General features: G+C 41.8%; 1 protein-coding gene across 1 annotated transcript in view; it reads left to right on the plus strand.

The window, feature by feature from the left end:
* ABCB7 (ATP binding cassette subfamily B member 7) overlaps positions 1-21,149 on the plus strand; it is a 162,026-nt gene that overhangs the window by 108,359 nt on the left and 32,518 nt on the right. Inside the window, exons 5-8 of the mRNA XM_077466692.1 lie at positions 1,535-1,667; positions 13,410-13,678; positions 17,849-17,937; positions 20,577-20,664. Of these exons, the coding sequence (XP_077322818.1) occupies positions 1,535-1,667; positions 13,410-13,678; positions 17,849-17,937; positions 20,577-20,664 (579 nt within the window). The remainder of the gene's footprint in view (positions 1-1,534; positions 1,668-13,409; positions 13,679-17,848; positions 17,938-20,576; positions 20,665-21,149) is intronic.

Raw genomic sequence — 21,149 nt, forward strand, 5'->3', positions numbered from 1 at the left:
ATGTGATCATCATCATCATCGCATGCCTGCATTTGATCACGAGACACCTGGCCACTCTCTGCAATTGCCTGGAGCATGGATGAGCTTCCTTCATGGCCAGCACTCAGTGGGGGGGCACAAGACTTCATTCCCATACAGAAAAATATAGAAGTTTTACCCAAGTTCAACAGCTATGTTTTATATCCAGGAGCTGGAGTCTGGTCCTCTGGCTGGGGCGTTCCGCTCCCAAGGTAGTAGATATCAATAAGATTAAAGCCAGTGACTCGGAGTGCTCTTGTGAAGAAAAATCTTTATTGGCTAGATGTATAAAAGCATGATACAAAAGATACTAATGCATTTTGGCTTTTGCAGCCTTCCTCATAGCATACAGAAAATGTTTAAAATACTGAAATATATAATGTCTAACATACATCCCCAAAAGGGAGGCAGTATTTCATTAATTAAAAACAATCAAAATAATTACTAGCACATAGAACAAGGAACTTTTTTTTTTCCCTCTGTTTGGTTCCTAATAATTACCTTGATTGTTTTTAGTTAATGAAATGCCCCGTCACCTGGTATGGTTTTAAAGGGGAAGCCCTACGCTGAAAAAAACGGTGCGTGGGTCCCCCCAAAGTCCATAACAGACCCTTATCCGAGAACGCAGCCCGGCCGGTTAGGAAAGGGGGTGGGGACGAGCGAGCACCCCCTCCTGAGCTGTACCAAGCCACGTGCCCTCAACATGGGGGGGTGCTTTGGGGAAGGGGCCCGCCCACCCCAAAGCACCTTGTCCCCATGTTGATGAGGACAAAGGCCTCTTCTTGACAACCCTGGCCGTTGGTTGTCGGTGTCTACGGGCGGGGTGCTTATCAGAATCCGGGAGCCCCCTTTAATAAGGGGCCTCCCAGATTCTGGCCCCCTACCTTATGTGAATGAGTATGGGGTATATATAAATACTTTATTAGACAGCTCCAGTGGTCTTCTCTTCTTCTGTCTTCGGGGGTCTTCTCGCTGGACTCCTCCGCTATCTTCTGCTCTTTTGGGGGTCTTTTTGTTGGGAAGAGGCCCTTGTCCTCATCAACATGGGGACAAGGTGCTTTGGGGTGGGGGGGCCGCACACAGACGGGCAAATTATCCGCCGGACTGCCAAGTCCGCTGGTCAATTTTGAGTCAAAACTTCTTTCTAAGGCCGCCGGACTTTTGGGAAGAAAAAGTCCGCCGGAGCCCACACATGGGTGGGTTGTCCGCCGGATAATTTGATCGTGTGTACGCGGCATTACAGATTTTTGCAGTTTTTAAATCTGTCGCTAAATCGGTCAATTATGTGTGCTAGGTTTATATGTCCTCCACGTGTTCAAACCAAATTCATAATGTAATGGGTTTGTGTAACACAATAATCTGCTCATACGTTAACAATTTGTACTTTTTTTTTTTTTTTTTTTTTATCCAATCTTGTGTGTAAAAGTATGAATATAACCATTTTACCAAAAAACAAAAAGTTAATTTTAGGCACATATTCTTTCTCTTCATGGACCATTTTTTTGTTTCTTTACAGGGTATGAATATTGTGGTGCCGTTTATGTTTAAATATGCAGTTGACAATTTGAATGAGGTATCTGGGAACATACTGAATCTAGCAGATGCACCAAATACTGTGGCAACTATAGCAACATCGGTTTTGATTGGATGTAAGTACTACTATGATTAACAAATATACACTAATGTATTGAAGAACCTTCCCAAACACTGATGATTCAGGATTCAGCTGGATTTGCCAATAAAAGTGAAAGATTTAAAAGAACCCGTGCTTTGCTTACACAACAAAAATTAAACAGGTTCACTTTGCTGTTTTTTTTTTCAGCTGTACACACTTACCTCTCCTTCACTCCCCATTGCAAATATGTTAAAGAGGAAGTAAACCCTTCCAAACAACTTGGACCTACAGGTAAGCCTAGATTAAGGCTTACCTGTAGGTCCAAGCAATATCTCCTAAACCTATATGGTTTAGGAGATATTTGCCCGAAAATGGGCACCGCTGTCTACGGCGCATGCGCCGTAGACAGCGGCGCGCAGGCGCACTAAATGCGGCAAATCCATGAATGGATTTGCCTAATTTGTCGACTCCCGTGCGCATGCGCGGGAGTGACGTCATCGCGGCTTCGCCGAGTGGCAGCGGCGGAGCTGCGAGACGCAAAATCCGGGGCGCATGCGCGGGAGTGACGTCATCGCGGCTTCGCTGCTTTGATTCGTCGGAGCTGCGAGACGCCACCAGCAACATGGATGCGGCGGACTACAGGGATCAGCGGCGACTTCGCTGGCTCCTGTGTCAGGTAAGTGACACATAATGAGCTACTATGCGATGCATAGTAGTCCATTATGCTTTACCTTTGCAGGGAAAAAAAGAGGAAGTAAACCCATCAGGGTTTACTTCCTCTTTAAGATCCAGGTCATTACAGTGAGTGCTGACACAGTGGCCTAGACTGTATCCAGGACCTCAAGTCAAAATTAAACACCACATCCACAGCTACTAAACTATCCCTTTGTCATTTGTGGAATTTGACACTTAAAGAGGGAGTCCGCCGGGAGTGCGCGTTTTTTTTTTTTTTTTTTTTTTAAAGCCAGCAGCTACAAATACTGCAGCTGCTGACTTTTAAAATAGTGACGCTTACCCGCCCAGTGCACCCGCAATGTCGGCACCCGAAGCAGATCTCTCGATCGTCTCTCGGGTGCTGCCGCCGCCATCTTGGGTATGGGAATCAGGAAGTGGAGCCTTTCGGCTTCATTTCCCGGTTCCCTACTGCGCATGCGCGAGTCGCGGTGCGCAATAAGGATGGACCCGCTGCCTCTGGGATCTTTGTGTTTCCCAGCAGGCAGCGGGGGACTTTCGGAAAGGGGCGTAATCTATGCCCCTTTCCGCAGAGAGCCATCCCGGAAGTGGGTGCAGATACCTGCAGAGCGGAAGGTCCACTTTAGGGTGGACCTCCGCTTTAAATTACAATAGTTGGGTTTAAAGGGGAGGGCCACCCTGAAAAACAAAAAAATGTTAAAAATTACAAAAAATCTAAAAAAAAAAAAAAATGAAAAAAAATTTTTTTTTTTACTTACCAGAAATGCCTGTTGCTAGGCACTTTCTCCTAATCTTCCTCTTCCTCCTCCGCGGAGATCTTCTGTCTTCTGTCTTCGTCGCGGCGTCTTCTGGGTAATGAGTCGCGCTGTGTTCTGGGAACTGTGTGTTCCAGAACACAGCGCGTCCCATTCAGAAAGCGCTGCGGGACTCGCGCATGTGCAGTAGCTGCGGGACTCGCGCATGCGCAGTAGGAAACGGGCAGTGAAGCCATAAGGCTCCGCTGCCTGTTTCCCTTACAAGGGATGGCGGCGCCGGGACCCGAGGGACGGGTCGGCCTCGGGCGGCCGACATCGCGGGCGCCCTGGACAGGTGAGTGTGTTTATTAAGTCAGCAGCTGCAGTGTTTGCAGCTGCTGACTTTTTTTTTTTTTTTTTTTTTTTTTTTTTTATAACTGGCCCTCCACTTTTAACTTGTTGAGTGTCAGATCTGAAGGCCCACTATTTTGGTTAAAGTCTAAGTTCACTTTTTTTTTTCCTAAATTTCAGTCCTCCTATGCACCAATATAGCATTCATGTACTTTTTTTGCAAGAATATCAAAGCTTTCCATAAAATCTACAGAAACGTACCTTACTGTCCTCCATCTATGATTCCAAACGTATCTATTGCTTCTGTCTTGCGTCCTTACAGACTGTAGGTCATGACACAGGAAAGAGTTGATCTCATTAGCACACACCCTACATCATCCACCCTCGCACTCCCAGCTGCACATTTTTTTTTAAATGAAATGCAATCAACCAGTGATCAACCTTCTCACTAAATTCGCAATCAGATTGCATAGTATATGGCCATCTTTATACAAGTACATAGGAGGGAGTGGACAGAAACACCCAGCTGTCAAACCCCATTCACAAACCAGTCAATATACAATTATTGCTATTTTTGTTACCAAAAATATGTAGAAGAATACATATTGGCCTATACTGGTGAAGAATTGTTTTATTTTATTTTTTGGATATTTATTATAGCAAAAAGTAAAAAAAAAATGTACTGTATATTTTTTTTTTAAATTGTCACTCTTTTTTGTTTATAGCGCAAAAAATAAAAACCGTAGAGGTGATCAAATACCACCAAAAGAAAGCTCTATTTGTGGGGGAAAAAAAATAATTTTGTTTGGTTACAGTGTCACACGACCGCGCAATTGTCATTTAAAGCGCCGCAGTGCTGTATCTCAGAAAACGGCCTGGTCATTAAGGGGGGCAAATCCTTCCGATCCTTAAACCTTAACCTTGTGGTTAGAAATGTGCAAAAAAAAATGAGAACTCCACAAAACACCACAGGTTCCATGCCTGCATTTTAACAGTGAGCTTTAAAATGCAGACTGGGTTGTGCAATAGCATTTCAGAGTATATTGAAGGGCTGATGGCCATGTCCACGCTCTCTTAGCCCTTGTACACACGGTCGGAGATTCCGACAACCAAATCCGTCGGATTTTGTCCGAAACTGTTGTATACACACGGTCGGACGAAGTTGTCGGGAAAATCCGATCGTTCAGAACGTGATGACGTTATTTCGTTACGACGGGACTACGTTCAGGCTAGTAGCCAATAGCTTTGATGTAGGAATTTGATCTGAGCATGCGTGGCACTTTGTCCGATCGGAATTCTCTACACATGATCGGAGTATGTCCGATTGGAGCATTTTGACGGAAAATATTTCCGGCAAGTTGGAAAATTTGGTCCGACGGAAACAGTCCGATGCAGACCACACACAGTCGGAATATCCGACAAAACGCTCCGATCGGACACATTCCGTCGGAATCTCCGACCGTGTGTACAAGGGCTTCTAATGAAACCCCCTAGTGCTTGTGCATGGCAAAGATATCCTTTCATTGGATGAAATTATTTTTCCAGTTTACTAGTATAATTTTCACAGCTAAATTAGGGTAAGTTGTCTTAATTTTCTATGATGTACAATATACATTTCGGCCTATGTTCACTGGTATCTTAAACAAAAAAGCAACGTATCTGCTACAGCAGAGTCTTTCCCTTGTTAATATTATTTTTGAGGACATGAAGTCATGTTTTAAATATTATTATTAATTAAACATCCAGTATAATTAAGTCTTTGTCAAGACCTAATTCATCTGTCAAATGCAATGTTGGCAGTAATTACCATTTTAAATTACAAGTGACCTTTATGGTTTGACCCAAAGGCTAATGATTTCTGGACTTCAAAGGTTTTTCCTTTCCTTCTGTCCACACATTTTTTTAAATATATTTACTTTTCTGGTATATTTAACCACTTCCCGACCAGCGCACGGCGATGTACGTCGACAGAATGGCACGGGCAGGCATATTGGCGTACAGGTACGTCCAATATTCAATGCCGCCCTGCCATCGGGAGCGCGCCGCCGGCGGCGCGCTCCCGCGCTGGTCGGGACCCCCGTGAGTCCGGTCGCGGGACCCGCGGACTCGATCGCCACGGGCATCCCCGCGATCGTCTCACGGAGCGGCCGAATGGAGGAAATGCTGTGTAAACAACATTTCTCCATTCTGCCTAGCAACTAGTGATGCTGATCTCTGCTCCATGTGATTGGAGCAGAGATCAGTGTTCACTAAATGAAAGCCCAACCCCCTACAGTTAGTAACACACCCCTAGGAACACTTAACCCCTACACTGTCACCCACTGGTTAACCCTCTCACTGCCAGTGTCATTTACACAGGAATCACTGCATTTATATAGCAGTGATTACAGTATAAATGACAATGGTCCCAAAAATGTGTCAAAAATGTCAGATGGGTCCCCCCACAATGTCGCAGTCACAATAAAAATCGCTGATCGCCGCCATTACTAGTAAAAAAAAATAATAATAATTATTAATAAAAATGCTATAAAACTATCCCTATTTTGTAAACACTATAACTTTTGCGCAAACCAATCAATAATCGCTTATTGTGATTTTTTTTTACCAAAAATATGTAGAAGAATACGTATCGGCCTAAACTGAGGGGAAAAAATGTTTTTTTTATATATTTTTGGGGGATATTTACAAAAAGTAAAAAATAATGCGTTTTTTTCAAAATTGTCGCTCTATTTTTGTTTATAGCGCAAAAAATAAAAACCGCAGGGGTGATCAAATACCACCAAAAGAAAGCTCTATTTGTGGGAAAAAAGGGACGTCAATTTTGTTTGGGAGCCATGTCGCACGACCGCAGAATTGTCAGTTAAAGCGACGCAGTGCCGAATCGCAAAAAGTGGTCTGGTCTTTGACCAGCAAAATGGTCCGGTCTGCAAGTGGTTAACCTTTTTTTTTAGGTGGGGGGGGGGTGGAATTTCATATATAACAGAGATTTGATTCTAGGTTGGCTGATTTTGTTTTATCAATGTATCAAAATAAAAATGCATTTTCCATCATTTCTTTTGAGTCACATGCCACCAGAACCACCTTTTGACAAATCTTCTCTCGTTCTAAGCCTGGATGGGCTCTTTTCTGCCAACCTCTTCTCCCCAACTACACTGAAAACGATCTGTTGTATGTCTTGAAGCCGCTAATTGAAGCTTTGCAGTCCCTTCCTGCAGATCATTCCATTCCTCTTTTCTGCTTGGCTTAGGATGGCTGCTCCACTCACCCAAAAAGCTGCCCATTCTGAACACTACACTTTTCTGAACAGCTAGGGGAGCCCATAGAAATTGATGTTTTTCTGTTTTAAATCTTTATGCTGCCTCTAGTGCCTGGCAGCGTCTGCTTGTGTGAGCATATTCAAATTTGCTCATTCTAGTTGCAGCTGCCAGGTCCTAGAAAAAAAGCATGCTGATTTAAATAACTAGCTGGAAGTGTTTCCTCATGTGCATTTCATCATTATACGTGCTGTTATATGCCACCTGAATTATGGAACGATACCCATCAGGGTACATGTTCCACAATTTGCAAACCCTGAAATAAACTGTTTTTTTTTTTTTTGTTTTTTTTTTTTGTTTTTTTTATTATTATGTGTATATATATATATATATATATATATATATATATATTATTTATCTATTATGAGACCGTATAGTAAAAAAAAAAAACTTATTTTGCAATCAAAATAAAAACAATCATTTTCACTACAAGTTTTTTTGTAAGGTCCATCCATTGATTGATTGGATGCCCATCTTTCTATTTAATTCCAGTTTATGAACATGGTTTTTCTTTTTGGATTTCCTGTTTTTTATTCCAACGTTTAACTAGAAATAAGACAAAGACTTGTATGTTTACAGAGTCTAGAAATGTATTATGCACAAACTGTATAAGAAGGCTAAAGGGAAGAGGCCTGCTGTTTTTTTTACACATAAGACTCAACAAGCAGCTTTCTTCATACTTTAAAAGCACTTGGCTAACAAAAATAAAATAGAAGTGCAAAATCAACAAATTGTTAATCCTTTCCAGCTTAATGTGTTCTCTCCCCTTGTCTGCATTTTCTGTTATGACTGTAATTATTGGATTGGCAAGGTTACCATAGCCGTGCTTATTTATTTTACGTTAAGACTTTTTGGTTGTTTTTATTCTTGATTTTAATTTTTTTTTCTAAAGATGTGTGCAGGCTTCATTTTTATACATTATTTTTTTTCAAGCTAACTTTGGGTTGTTATGCAGCCTATATTTGATACAAAATTGGAAGCCTAACATATTTATCACACAATGATCATAGTTGTCCTGGTCTTACTTTATGTACAATAATGTGTCCAAACTAAAAGGAATCTAATTGATGGCCATCATAGGTGGAAGGAAGGTTTTTTTTTTTTTTAGAACTGGGTTACTCAAATGATTTCCATTTATATAGCATGAAACATACTAACTCTTAGCTCTTGTACACACGGTCGGACATTTTGACAACCAAATCCGTCGGATTTTTGTCCGAAACTGTTGAATTTACACGGTCGGACAAAGTTGATGAAAAATCTGATCTTTCAGAGCGTGATGACGTAATTTCATTACGATGGGACTAAGTTCAGGCTAGTAGCCAATAGCTTTGATGTAGGAATTTGATCTGAGCATGCGTGGCACTTTGTCCGATCGAAATTCTCTACACATGATCGGAGTATGTCCTATCGGATCAGTTTGTCGGAAAATATTTCCAGCAAGTTTGAAAATTTGGTCCGACGGAAACAGTCCGATGCATACCACACACAGTCAGATTATCCAACAACACGGTCCGATAGGACACATTCCGACGGATTCTCCGACCGTGTGTACGGGGGCTAAGAGGGTATTCTGGGGAAAAAAAGGGATTTTATGCTTATGATTCCTGCCTTTTCCTCTTATTGAAAATATTCCCAGAAAAAGAGAGAACTTAAAGCGTTTGTTAACCTAAAAGAAAAAAGGATCCTGTTCCTTTAAAGCATGAAAAAAAAACACACAGTGCTTGTGCTGTGTAATTTGGTCCCCTGTATCATTTGAAATACCTGGTTGATCCTGCCAGTTTCTGCCCTCCCTCTTAAAAACTGACCATGGTTAATCATGGCTGCTGAGCCTGGGCATTGTGGTCAGTTTACATGCCTCCATCATCCGCAGGCCTGCTCTCTGCTTTCCTGACTCCTGTGCCCTCCCGCTGCCCCCCCCCCCCCACACCCTCTTTGTCTGTTAGTCTCCCCTCCCCTTGTAGCACCTCTCTGAGCAGTGCACACATTTCTGCACACAAGCACTGCCAGCCCCACTGTTAGTAAAACATGTAGTGTATATACTGTATGCCTTTTTGTAAAATTCTTCTAAATGCCTTATTCCTTCTCCCCGATCAGCGCTCACATGACCGCCCATCGCTCTCTTCCTCTGATGTATACACTAGGGAGGGAGGTCACGTGACTGCCCAGGAGACATTGGAGGGAGATGCTGGCCCCTGCCTCCCTAGTACATACAGTGCAGGGATAGAGCAATGGGCGGTCACATGACCACTTATCGGGGAGAAAAAGTAAGGTATTTAGAGGAATTTTACAAAAAGGCATGCAGCATATACTACAGGTTATACTAGCGATGGGGCGGGCAGTGCTTGTATGCACTGCCTTAACTCCTTTTAAGGGAGAACTAGTGTGGGTTTTTTTTTTGTTTGTTTATTTAACTCACCGTTGCATACAGCACTTGGTACCGTTCTAACTGGTGGCCTCTCTGTCCCCTATGCACACCTCGGTATGCTGACTGTAGCTCCACCTCCTTTGTGAACCCCACATTATAAGGATTCCTGTGGGGAGGTACAGCCAGCGCAGAGCCCCACCCCTCTCTAAGCTGAGTGATTTCTCACTATTGTGAATGAACAATCAAAGCCGCTTGTTTATTCATATTGGTAAAAGATCACTTGGCTGCAGCTGCATGTAATGTATCTGCAGCTGCTTACACATACAGGGCATTGGCAAATGATTGTTCATTTATAACCAGGGGAGATCGCTCAGAGTTGCGGCTTTGTGTGTCTATCAGTGGCTGATGGTACACATATATACAGCTTAGCTGATACAGTCTGGTTGAAAAAAGACACAAGTCCATCTAGTTAAACCAATAGAAGGGTGATAGATTACACAGTGATCAGCAATGGCAGGTTGATGCAGTGTCTACCACTGCTGATTGTTCATTCATAAAACTGAAACATCGCACAATGCTGCAGCGCTGTATCATCCATCATCTGGGCTGTGTATGTATACAGTGTATGTATACAGTTGCTGATAGACACACAACGTCACAGGCTGAAGGGTAGTGTTGGTCTCCAGAACAGCCCCTTCTACCTGAGACCAGAGCTGTCAGTCATAAATTGTCTCCTTTTTAGCAGTGTTGGGGGTTTTAGATGGGGTGGGGGTAACCTCACCACTCTTCTTAGAAACTAAGGGATGGATTTAAATGGGAACAAGAATGCAATTCACTTGGTACCCTAGGGAGTTAAATATCCTTAATTCTTTAATAACAGATTATGTTCTGGCTTGAAGAAATGTATCTGGTTCCTGATGAACTAAGCAAAATTCACTTATCAGGTGGCCCTGTTGGGCCTCTTCCCGTCCAACATCTCTAGATTGAAAAGTCAAAGGGGGTAGGCATAAAACTGTTGACCGAACAGAAGCTGCATCTAATCAAATGCAGTTTAGAATACAATGGTCTAGCAGGGGGGATTCATCCATCCACGCTGTATAGCCTGGATGGAGTAATCTGCTCGATATTTTTCATTTCACGCCACAAAAAAAAACATCTAAGCCCCTGTACACACAGTCGGACATTCTGCCAACCAAATCCGTTGGATTTTGTCCGACGGATTTTGTCTGACGGATTTTGTCCGACGGATTTTGTTCGAAACTGTTGCATACACACGGTCGGACCAAGTTGTCGGAAAATCCGATCATTCAGAACGTGATGACGTAATTTCGTTACGACGGGACTACGTTCAGGCTAGTAGCCAATAGCTTTGGTCTAGGAATTTGATCTGAGCATGCGTGGGACTTTGTCCGATCAAAATTCTCTACACATGATCGGAGTATATCCTATCGGACCAGTTTGTCTGAAAATATTTCCAACAAGTTGGAAAATTGGGTCTGACGGATATTCCGACCGAAACAGTCCGATGCAGACCACACACAGTCGGATTATGCGACAAAACGGTCCGATAGGACACATTCCGTTGGAATCTCCGACCGTGTGTACAAGGGCTAATAGTGTATGGCCAACTTTATTAGAATACTTATTCCCTGCCTTCTGGACTACAAACTATTCCCATGTGTTTTTTTTTTTTGGTTTGTTAGTTTACTTTAGACTGGACACTAAGAGGGTTATTTACTAAAGGAAAATCCACTTTGCACTGCAAGTACACTTGAAAGTGCACTTGGAAGTAAAGTCGCTGTAGATCCGAGGGGGACGTGCAAGGAAAATAAAAAAAACGCAGCATTTTAGCTTGCACATGATTGGATGATAAAATCTGCAGATCTTCCACTCATTTTAGATCTACCCCTTAGATTTAGAGTGACTGCACTCCCAAGTGCACTTGCAGTGCAAAGTGGATTTGCCTTTAGTAAATAACCGCCTATTGTGTCCAAAGTGGTCTCTTATATTTGAAAGCCATGGTGGACTGGCTTGCTGTGCTCAAATATATTTAAAATGATTCCAAAGGTAAGTTTGTTTTTGTTTAAATAGCAAACATATCATACTCGCCTGCTCTGTGCAGTGGTTTTGCACAGAGCAGCCCCAATCCTCTTCTTCTGAGGTCCCTCTTTCCGAGTGCCCCCATTATTTTTTTTTTTTTTTTGTGCTAATGAAAGCATACAAGATAACCTACTGTCAACTACATTTTTGACACTTGCAGCTCTCAGCAGTATAGTAACATGAGAACACACACATTTTGTTTAGTTTTTTTGTAACCTTTTCCTTCCAGCTATATTTATAACTTCTAACGGCTGCTGTCTCGTTTATGCCCATCCAGTATACACACTGAGGTGTTTTGTCTTTGATCAGAAAGAGATTGATATCCGACCTCTGCCCCCGCTCCTCTGCTCTGCTGTGTGCCTTCACACTTTTTATGTTTTTTTCTGGACATCTTTAACTTTAGTAATGAGTATTTTTCTTATCTTGGCTCTAAGAGAAGACACAATATTTGTTAAAGTTCATTACTGCAGTTTTCATGCATTAATCTTTTTAGATCAGTATATACTAATTGGATGGATTGGAAATTTTAAAATCTTAATTCTGTAGAGGGATAACGGTAAAAGTAGGGAGAAAATGGAAAGTAACTTAAACATGGCGCTACTAAGGGACCCAAGAAAGTTGTATTTCTCAGTTATCCGCTCTGTTGCTAAAGGAGTAGTTGCTTTCGGTATTTGAACTGTATTTTCTTATATTCAAATTTAAATATAAAAAAGTCAGTAGGTGTTTTAAAATCAACTTAATAAAAATAGATTAACTGAAAGGGTAAGTTCACCATTGTTACACCCGGTATTACTGTTTCTAGTCTATTCCTATCATTCAGAATGATATTAAAGTTTGTAAACGTACCTTTTTAAGATTCTCTCACAATTACTTCATTAACCAGTTGCCGACCAGCGCACGCCGATATACGTTGGCAGAATGGCACGGGCAGGCAAATGGGCGTACCTGTACGTCCCTTTAAATTTGCCGCCCTGCCATCAAGAGCGCGCCGCCAGCGGCGCGCTCCCATGCTGGTCGGGGCCCCTGTGAGTCCGATCGCGGGACCCGCGGACTCGATCACCGCGGGCATCCCCGCGATTGTCTCACGGAGCGGCCAAATGAACAAATGCCGTTGTAAACAGCATTTCTCCATTCTGCCTAGCAACTAGTGATGCTGATCTCTGCTCCATGTGATTGGAGCAGAGATCAGTGTTCACTAAATTAAAGCCCAGCCCCCAACAGTTAGTAATACACCCCTAGGAACACTTAACCCCTACACTGCCACCCACTGGTTAACCCCTTCACTGCCAGTGTCATTTACACAGGAATCGGTGCATTTATATAGCAGTGATTACTGTATAAATGACAATGGTCCCAAAAATGTGTCAGAAATGTCCGATGTGTCCGCCATAATGTCACAGTCACAATAAAAATCGCTGATCGCCGCCATTACTAGAAAAAAAAAAATATTAATAAAAATGCCATAAAACGATCCCTTATTTTGTAAACGCTATAACTTTTGCGCAAACCAATCTATAATCGCTTATTGCGATTTTTTTATATATTTTTGGGGGATATTTATTATAACATAAAGTAAAAAATAATGCGTTTTTTTTTTCAAAATCGTCGCTCTATTTTTGTTTATAGCGCAAAAAATAAAAACCACAGAGGTGATCAAATACCACCAAAAGAAAGCTCTATTTGTGGGAAAAAAAGGACGTCAATTTTGTTTGGGAGCCACGTCGCTTGACAGTTAAAGCGACGCAGTGCTGAATCGCAAAAAGTGGTCTGGTCTTTGACCAGCAAAATGGTCCGGTCTGTAAGTGGTTAAATTCTGTGTGACACATATTTATTACACCCATGTAAATAGGCACTGCTGTGTCACATATTTCAAAGAGCCTGCCTTCTGAGCTACAGATGTACTAAGAAGAGTAGATTCAGGAGGCAAAGTGAGTACAGGAATCAATAATTGCAGGCAGCAAGGTACCATGGGATATGTAGTCGTTAGAAATTGAAATGAAAGAGATGGCCAGCAGAGACTCAGAGCTCACAACATAAATGAGATTTTTTAGAAAGTGAAAAGATTGTCAAAAATGACTCTAATTTAAAGAAATCTGAATTTTAATAGAAACACAAACAATAAAGTGTTTTTTCTGTGACCATAGCAAGGTGTTTTTTTTTTTTTTTCTCATGTTCAATCTCTGTAATATATATATATTTTTTTCCCTTTTTTCTAGATGGTGTGGCTAGAGCCAGCTCTGCTCTTTTTAATGAACTGAGAAATGCCGTATTTGGAAAGGTGGCGCAGAATTCCATCAGGAGGATTGCAAAAAATGTATTTTTACATCTGCATAATCTGGACCTTGGTTTCCACCTGAGCAGACAAACAGGAGCTCTCTCTAAAGCCATTGATCGGGGTACAAGAGGCATCAGCTTTGTGCTCAGTGCCCTGGTGTTTAATCTGGGGCCCACGATGTTTGAGGTTTTCCTTGTCAGCAGCATATTGGTATGTTCTGTCTTGTATCTTAAACCTGTTTTTAGCCTTTTTAGTATTTTTTTAATTGTAAAATGTGGAACACCAGATACTGAGGTCACTTGTAGGTAGGGTTTTTTTTTTTCACACGATCTTTATCCATGTAAGGGAATTAATTCTGGCTGTTTATATATTGTGTATATTGTACTCACATGAAATCCATAATTTGCTTTGTATAAAATAGACTTTATTTAAAGATACTGACTCAATAACAAAAGGGAATCATCCACTGCATCAACATACCCCTCTCTTTTTGAGAGGGGGAACATTTTTATTAATATACTTTTGTAGTGGTATGTTTTTTTGTGGAATTGGTTAAGTATATAATCTTTGTATAGGGATTTTTGTATAGGGACTTCATATATGGGGTTAGTATTGGGGATTAAAGTGGTAGTCCGCCGTTTTTTTTTTTTTTTAAATGCCAGCAGCTACAAATACTGCAGCTGCTGACTTTTAAAATAATGACACTTACCCGCCCAGCGCGCCCGCGATGTCGGCACCCGAAGCCGATCTCTCGATCATCTCTCGGGTGCTGCCGCCGCCATCTTGGGTATGGGAATCAGGAAGTGGAGCCTTTCGGCTTAATTTCCTGGTTCCCTACTGCGCATGCACGAGTCGCGCTGCTCAATAAGGATGGTCCCCGCTGTCTCTGGGATCCGTGTGTTTCCCAGCAGGCAGCGGGGGACCTTCGGAAAGGGGCGTAGATTCTGCAGAAAGGGGCGTACCTTCTGCAGAATCTACGCCGGAAGTGGGTGCAGATACCTGTACTGTACAGGTACCTGCACCCCCTCCCCCCTGAAAGGTGCCAATTGTGGCGCCAGAGGGGGGGAGGGTTCCAATGAGTGGAAGGTCCACTTTAGGGTGGACCTCCGCTTTAAGGGATTTTATGTGCTTCTTTGTATTTTTTATAGCTAATAAATGTCTGTAGTTAAACTCTTTAGGGTCTGTGTTAGTGTCATTCTTTTTTTTTTTTTGGATAATATATAGTTTTGATTACACCCCCCGCTATTAAGTCGGTGAGTACTACTTTATGGATTAGAGGCCGGATTCCCTAGTTGCTTTCGTTTTTGGTATATCAATAAAAATGGGCCTTGTGTTAATAGCTTGTATAGCACGGTGTGGTATTCAGTAAAGGAATTCATTTACAAAGCTTAAGACTGGGTTCACACTGCAGCGATGCGGGAACGCTGCGAGTCCGCTGCGGGTTCCCGCATCGCATGCCTCCCGGTGGCAGTTCACACTGCCCTATGCGAACTGCTGGGAGTGTCAGTGAAACGTTAACGACACCCCCAGATCAGTTTGCAAATCGCAGTGCGATCTGCAAACTCAGACAGGAATCGGATGGCATGGTGTGAACACCCATGCGATCCGATTCTGCTGCGGACCAAAAAAGGGTCCTGTGTGAGTTTGGGCCGGATGCGATGCAAATTCAGCCATACTATCTGTATGGCTGAACTCGCATCGCACAGAGATCGGATGTGATTTGCACTGCAGTGCGGTGCGAATCACATCCGATTCTCGTCACCGCTGCAGTGTGAACCCAGCCTCAATGAGCAAGCTGAAGTAAAAAACCTGATTGGTTACTACGCACAACTGTTCCAAATTTCTTTCTGCTCCAGGCTAAGTGAATCCCCCTGTGTGATTATCATTTTGATAAATAATTTTTTTTTTCATATTTTCTTAGAATTTTTAATCCATCGTTGGAAATGCAACGACAAGCGATCTACGTTTTGTCTACTTTTTGTTCATTATTGGCTATTAGTTTTGGAAGATTAAAGGCCTATATCTGTAACATGTTTTTTCCGTACTTATATTTTGGAAATTCTTAAACACTTTTTAACTTCAAGCACTGGTGTACTATTCAATTACCCCACAAAAAGGCAGCCTAGATATGGGTTAAAGAATGTTACCCTAACATTTCATATTCCTGATGTTCATGCTGTACCATGTACTTGTATGGAAAAAGTATCCTTTTCTATTTGTATTGCTTCCTTTTGTGAAATCACTGGTGTTCCTGTCAGTCCATCTGCTTTCCTATTTAAAAACTGACCATACTTGGCATGAGAGCACAGTGTGGTCAGTTTTCTGGCTGTGCTGGGGACTCAGCCTTCTTTCCTCCAATGATTAGACTTGCACAGCTATTTACTGGGAAGACGGGTGTGCTGCTGTTTCTCTTCCTCTAGCTCTCTGAGCTCCTTCTGCATCTGAGAACAGAGGGTAAGTGATCACTTATAAAAGGGGAGAAAAAAGGTATTTACAATTTTTTTAATATGCATACATTAATGTTTTGCATAGTAAACTGAGTAGGTTGTTTTAGAAGGTGAGGGTTCACATATATTTTAATATACAACTCTCTGGTGGGCTATTTGAAAGACTGTGTGCTGTTTGTACAGTTAAGGTCATTAAAACCTTGCATATTGTTTGACGGCTATGAATGTACAGAGCCTTGCGAAAGTATTCGGCCCCCTTGAACTTTTCAACCTTTTGCCACATTTCAGGCTTCAAACATAAAGATATAAAATTTTAATTTTTTGTTAAGAATTACCAACAAGTGGGACACAATTGTGAAGTGGAACGAAATCTATTGGATATTTTAAACTTTTTTAGCAAATAAAAAACTGAAAAGTGTTGGGTGCAAAATTATTCGGCCCCTTTACTTTCAGTGCAGCAAACTCACTCCAGAAGTTCAGCGAGGATCTCTGAATGATCCAATGTTGTCCTAAATGACTGATGGTGATAAATAGAATCCACCTGTGTGTAATCAAGTCTCTGTATAAATGCACCTGCTCTGTGATAGTCTCAGGGTTCTGTTGAAAGCGCAGAGAGTATCATGAAGACCAAGTAACACACCAGGCAGGTCCCTAATACTGTTGTGGAGAAGTTTAAAGCTGGATTTGGATACAAAAAGATTTCCCAAGCTTTACACATCCCAAGGAGCACTGTGCAAGCGATCATTTTGAAATGGAAGGAGTATCAGACCACTGCAAATCTACCAAGACCTGGCCGTCCCTCTAAACTTTCAGCTCAGACAAGGAGAAGACTGATCAGAGATGCAGCCAAGAGGCCCATGATCACTCTGGATGAACTGCAGAGAACTACAGCTGAGGTGGGAGAGTCTGTCCATAGGACAACAATCAGTCGTACACTGCACAAATCTGGCCTTTATGGAAGAGTGGCAAGAAGAAAGCCATTTCTCAAAGATATCCATAAAAAGTCTCGTCTAAAGTTTGCCACAAGCCACCTGGGAGACACACCAAACATGTGGAAGAAGGTGCTCTGGTCAGATGAAACCGAAATCGAATGTTTTGCCCACAATGCAAAACGATATGTTTGGCGTAAAAGCAACACAGCTCATCACCCTCAACACACCATCCCCACTGTCAAACATGGTGGTGGCAGCATCATGGTTTGGGCCTGCTTTTCTTCAGCAGGGACAGGGAAGATGGTTAAAATTGAGGGGAAGATGGATGCAGCCAAATACAGGACCATTCTGGATGAAAACCTGTTGGAGTCTGCAAAAGTCCTGAAACTGGGACGGAGATTTATCTTCCAACAAGACAATGATCCCAAACATACAGCAAAATCTACAAAGGAATGGTTCACAAATAAACGTATCCAGGTGTTAGAATGGCCAAGTCAAAGTCCAGACCTGAATCCAATCGAGAATCTGTGGAAAGAGCTGAAAACTGCTGTTCACAAACGCTCTCCATCCAACCTCACTGAGCTCGAGCTGTTTTGCAAGGAAGAATGGGCAAGAATTTCAGTCTCTCGATGTGCAAAACTGATAGAGACATACCCCAAGCGACTTTCAGCTGTAATCGCAGCAAAAGGTGGCTCTACAAAGTATTAACGCAAGGGGGCCGAATAATTTTGCACGCCCCACTTTTCATTTTTTTTATTAGTTAAAAAAGTTTCAAAAAATCCAATAGATTTCGTTCCACTTCACAATTGTGTCCCACTTGTTGGTGATTCTTCACATAAAAGAAAATTTTTATATCTTTATGTTTGAAGCCTGAAATGTGGCAAAAGGTTGAAAAGTTCAAGGGGGCCGAATACTTTCGCAAGGCATTGTATGTTTTCTGCAGTTACAGGTAATTTGTTTATTATTTTAAATGTCTTACATGTTTTTCCCTCTCTACACAGTATTACAAATGTGGAGCCCCATTTGCACTTGCAACTTTGGGAACGCTTGGAACTTATACAGCATTCACTGTTGGAGTCACACAGTGGAGGTAATTTTATTCTGTCTTGGGGCTCGTTTACACTTCAAAATGTAGCATTTAAACTTTATTTTTTATATTTTTAAAGAACTCTGAATGCCAATCAATGCACCTCTCAATGAATAGAGGTTAGCGTAAAGTCTTGTTCACGATTTTGCATTTGCTTTCCTTCAAAAGTTATACCCAACCACAACCTGCAGCATTTGGGAGGCTTTTATTCACAGTTAACTTTGCTTAGTTTTGGAAGTATTGTAGGTATAAGATATCTCAGAATGAACTGGGAAACCAACAAGTGAGCCAGAAAGACATCATCAGTAGTCATTTCTGATTCATATGTTTATGGGAGTGGCTAATGCAGACGTCACATCTGGTGTGCTGTATGGAGCAGCAGGAAAGTAAACAGGGCCCAGACCGGAGATGAGCAACTAGCGGAACGCACACGTGGTGTGCAACGTAAGACCATTCTAGCCTATAGCAGGGGTAGGCAACCTTTGCACTCCAGCTGTACTGAAACTACAAATCCCATCATCCCTCTTCTCCTGGAGGTTATGCCTGTGGCAGTCAGTCATGCAGTGCCTCTTGGGACTTGTAGTTCTACAACAGCTAGGGTATCGAGGTTGCCTATCTCTGGCCTAAGGTGAGCAAGGACTACAGAGATAGGACTGAGCGGCGGAGGATCAGCAGAGCCTGGAGACCAGGGTGAAAAAAAAAAAAAAGAAGTTAAAAAGAAAAAAAACTGCTATTCTGTATAGTATATCAAGCTACAACTCCCAAATGTTATACAACATTAAGCAAAATAGAAACCAAAAAAGGGCTTAGTTCTTATTACTTTGTGGGGATGCTGTTGCCACTGCTGTGCTTGGCTTGATTTACGGGGGGGGGGGGCATCTCTGTGAAGTTTGGGGGAGTCTGGTACATTCCAGTGCATTTCTTTGAGACCCCCGGCTGGGGTGATAGCCACCTGCATATTGTGGCGCCCTGTCATAAGGGACCTCTACCATCTGGTAAGCGGCAGTGTTTGCTGTGGTGGAGGCACTTTCACGTTTGACACGTGTTTATGGGATATTTCCAATCTTCATCACTTTGGAAGAAAACACCCCTTTTTTTTGGGGGATTTTTCTGTCTTAAATATATTATCTTCACTTAATTACTTATTCATTAACCCTGGTTGGGTCATCATTTTCTGTTGGATTTAGGTCACTTGATTTTTATATGTATATATTTGCAATATGATTATAGATTTTTTTTTTTTTTTCTCACAAGCACACATATATTTTGTTTGCACATGCTTTTATTATTATTGAATGTACTCTATTGGGTGAGCTGTGCGTTTTTTTTTTGTTTTTTTTTTTTTTGTTTTTTTAGATTTCACTTGTTGTAATACACCGTTGCCTTCAGCCGTGACTATTCTGCTCATCATTCATTAGTCAATCCTTTAGCACAGCCCTTTTTTTGGTTTCTATTTTTAACGGCTTACCTGTAAAATCCTTTTCTTGGAGTACGTCATAGGACACAGAGTTCCCGCCCCTCTTCTTTTATGGGGTTTAAGTATATTGCTTATTATTATTGCTTGGCTACAAAAACTGAGGTACTCCTGGAAGGAGGAGGTGTTATATAGGGGAGTCAACTTCCTGTATTGGATGTGCCAGTGTCCAATAAGCAAATACTTGAGGCTGTGTCCTATGATGTACTCCAAGAAAAAGGATTTTACAGGGTAAGCTGTTATAAAAATCCTACTTTTCAAATTTTATTTCACCAACTTAGACTATTGTGTTTTGATCCATCACATATAATTCGGATTTAAAAAAAACATTGAACTAAAGGCTGTAATGTAACAAAATAAGTAAAAAGCCAAGGGGAGTAAATACTTTTGCAAGGCACTGTATGTGAGGATGCTGGTGATGAGGGGCTGCGCTTATTGCTCAGCTATGCCAGCAGAGAACACTGGAGAGGGAGAATGGGAAACAACAATTTCTGACGGAGAACAGAATATGCTAAGACATTTTTAAGCTAAATCAGTTACCAATAATCGCATGCCTGGGTGTCAGAATTGAATTGGAATTTAAGGCAAACCTGTATTTAAAGAATAAGGGAGCTGCTTTTGGTGACTACCATCTTAAAACACTAGTTTCCAGGCTCTCTCTATCTTCAGTGCATAACTATTCCAATCCACATGTTTGTTTTGAGTCATTAACTCAGAACCTCTAACCTATATAGTGGGTTCATGTCGGTGCAGTAGAAAGCATTGAAAAAGGTGGATTAGCTTGAAAAGACTGACCTTAAAAATTTTGAGAAGGCGAGGACAGCAATGGCAACTGTCACGTTTTTTCAGTACATGTTTCCTTTAAGAAATCCTTCTTCATCCTCACCATAACTTTAAAGTGGAAGTAAACCCTTCTATCGTTTTCAGTCAAGGAAGCTGCCATCTTGGCCTCTAATGATTCTTCAACTGCCATAACACTGCACATGTGATCAGTTATGACACCAGCCATTGGATGGTTTGAAAGTTTGGTTGAGAGCACAACCAATGTGAAAGTTAGCATTTCCGGCATCCCGGGAATGTAAGTGTTTTTTGAAACTGGATTTACTACCGATTTAATGTCCCTAAATTGCATTACTTATGTACTGTTTTTTGCTGAATATTTTTATAGGACGAAGTTCAGAATAGAAATGAACAAGGCTGATAATGAAGCTGGAAATGCTGCTATAGATTCACTTCTAAATTATGAAACTGTTAAGGTAAGGAATAATAGTTTTTAAAAGTATGTTCCTTTCAGTTCTATGGCAGTCTCGTGGAATACTGTGTTTACTTTGTGTTCAGGTTCAAAGAGACATGTTGCTGATTTCCTGTCTTTATTTGAGGACACTATTAATTTTTCACAGCAAAGTGACAGTTCCCGTAAAAGAAAAACTGCCCTACCTCACTGATACTTGCTGATCCAGCGCTCCCCACCACTCCTTCTATGACAGGTGGCACCAACAAAACGTGGTTTAGGCTGTTGTCGAATCCTAGCGGAAGTGGTCACATCAACTTTCTCCTACTCGCCCCCCCCCCCCCCCCCCCCCCCCAAGTGTTGACGCTCAGAGAGTGCAGTGTCTTCACCTCCTCCAGCCACTAGGCCAGTGGGTTTTCATACTGGGTGGGGGGGTCTAATGTTTTTCCATACCTGTAAACACTGAGTGAGCATGGATCTGAAAGTTACAACTACAGTTGCTTTCCAGTT

This window comes from Lithobates pipiens, unplaced genomic scaffold (genome assembly GCF_037356315.1).
Source record: "Lithobates pipiens isolate NorthernLeopardFrog02 unplaced genomic scaffold, aLitPip1_a1.2 Scaffold_1, whole genome shotgun sequence".
NCBI lineage: Eukaryota > Metazoa > Chordata > Amphibia > Anura > Ranidae > Lithobates > Lithobates pipiens.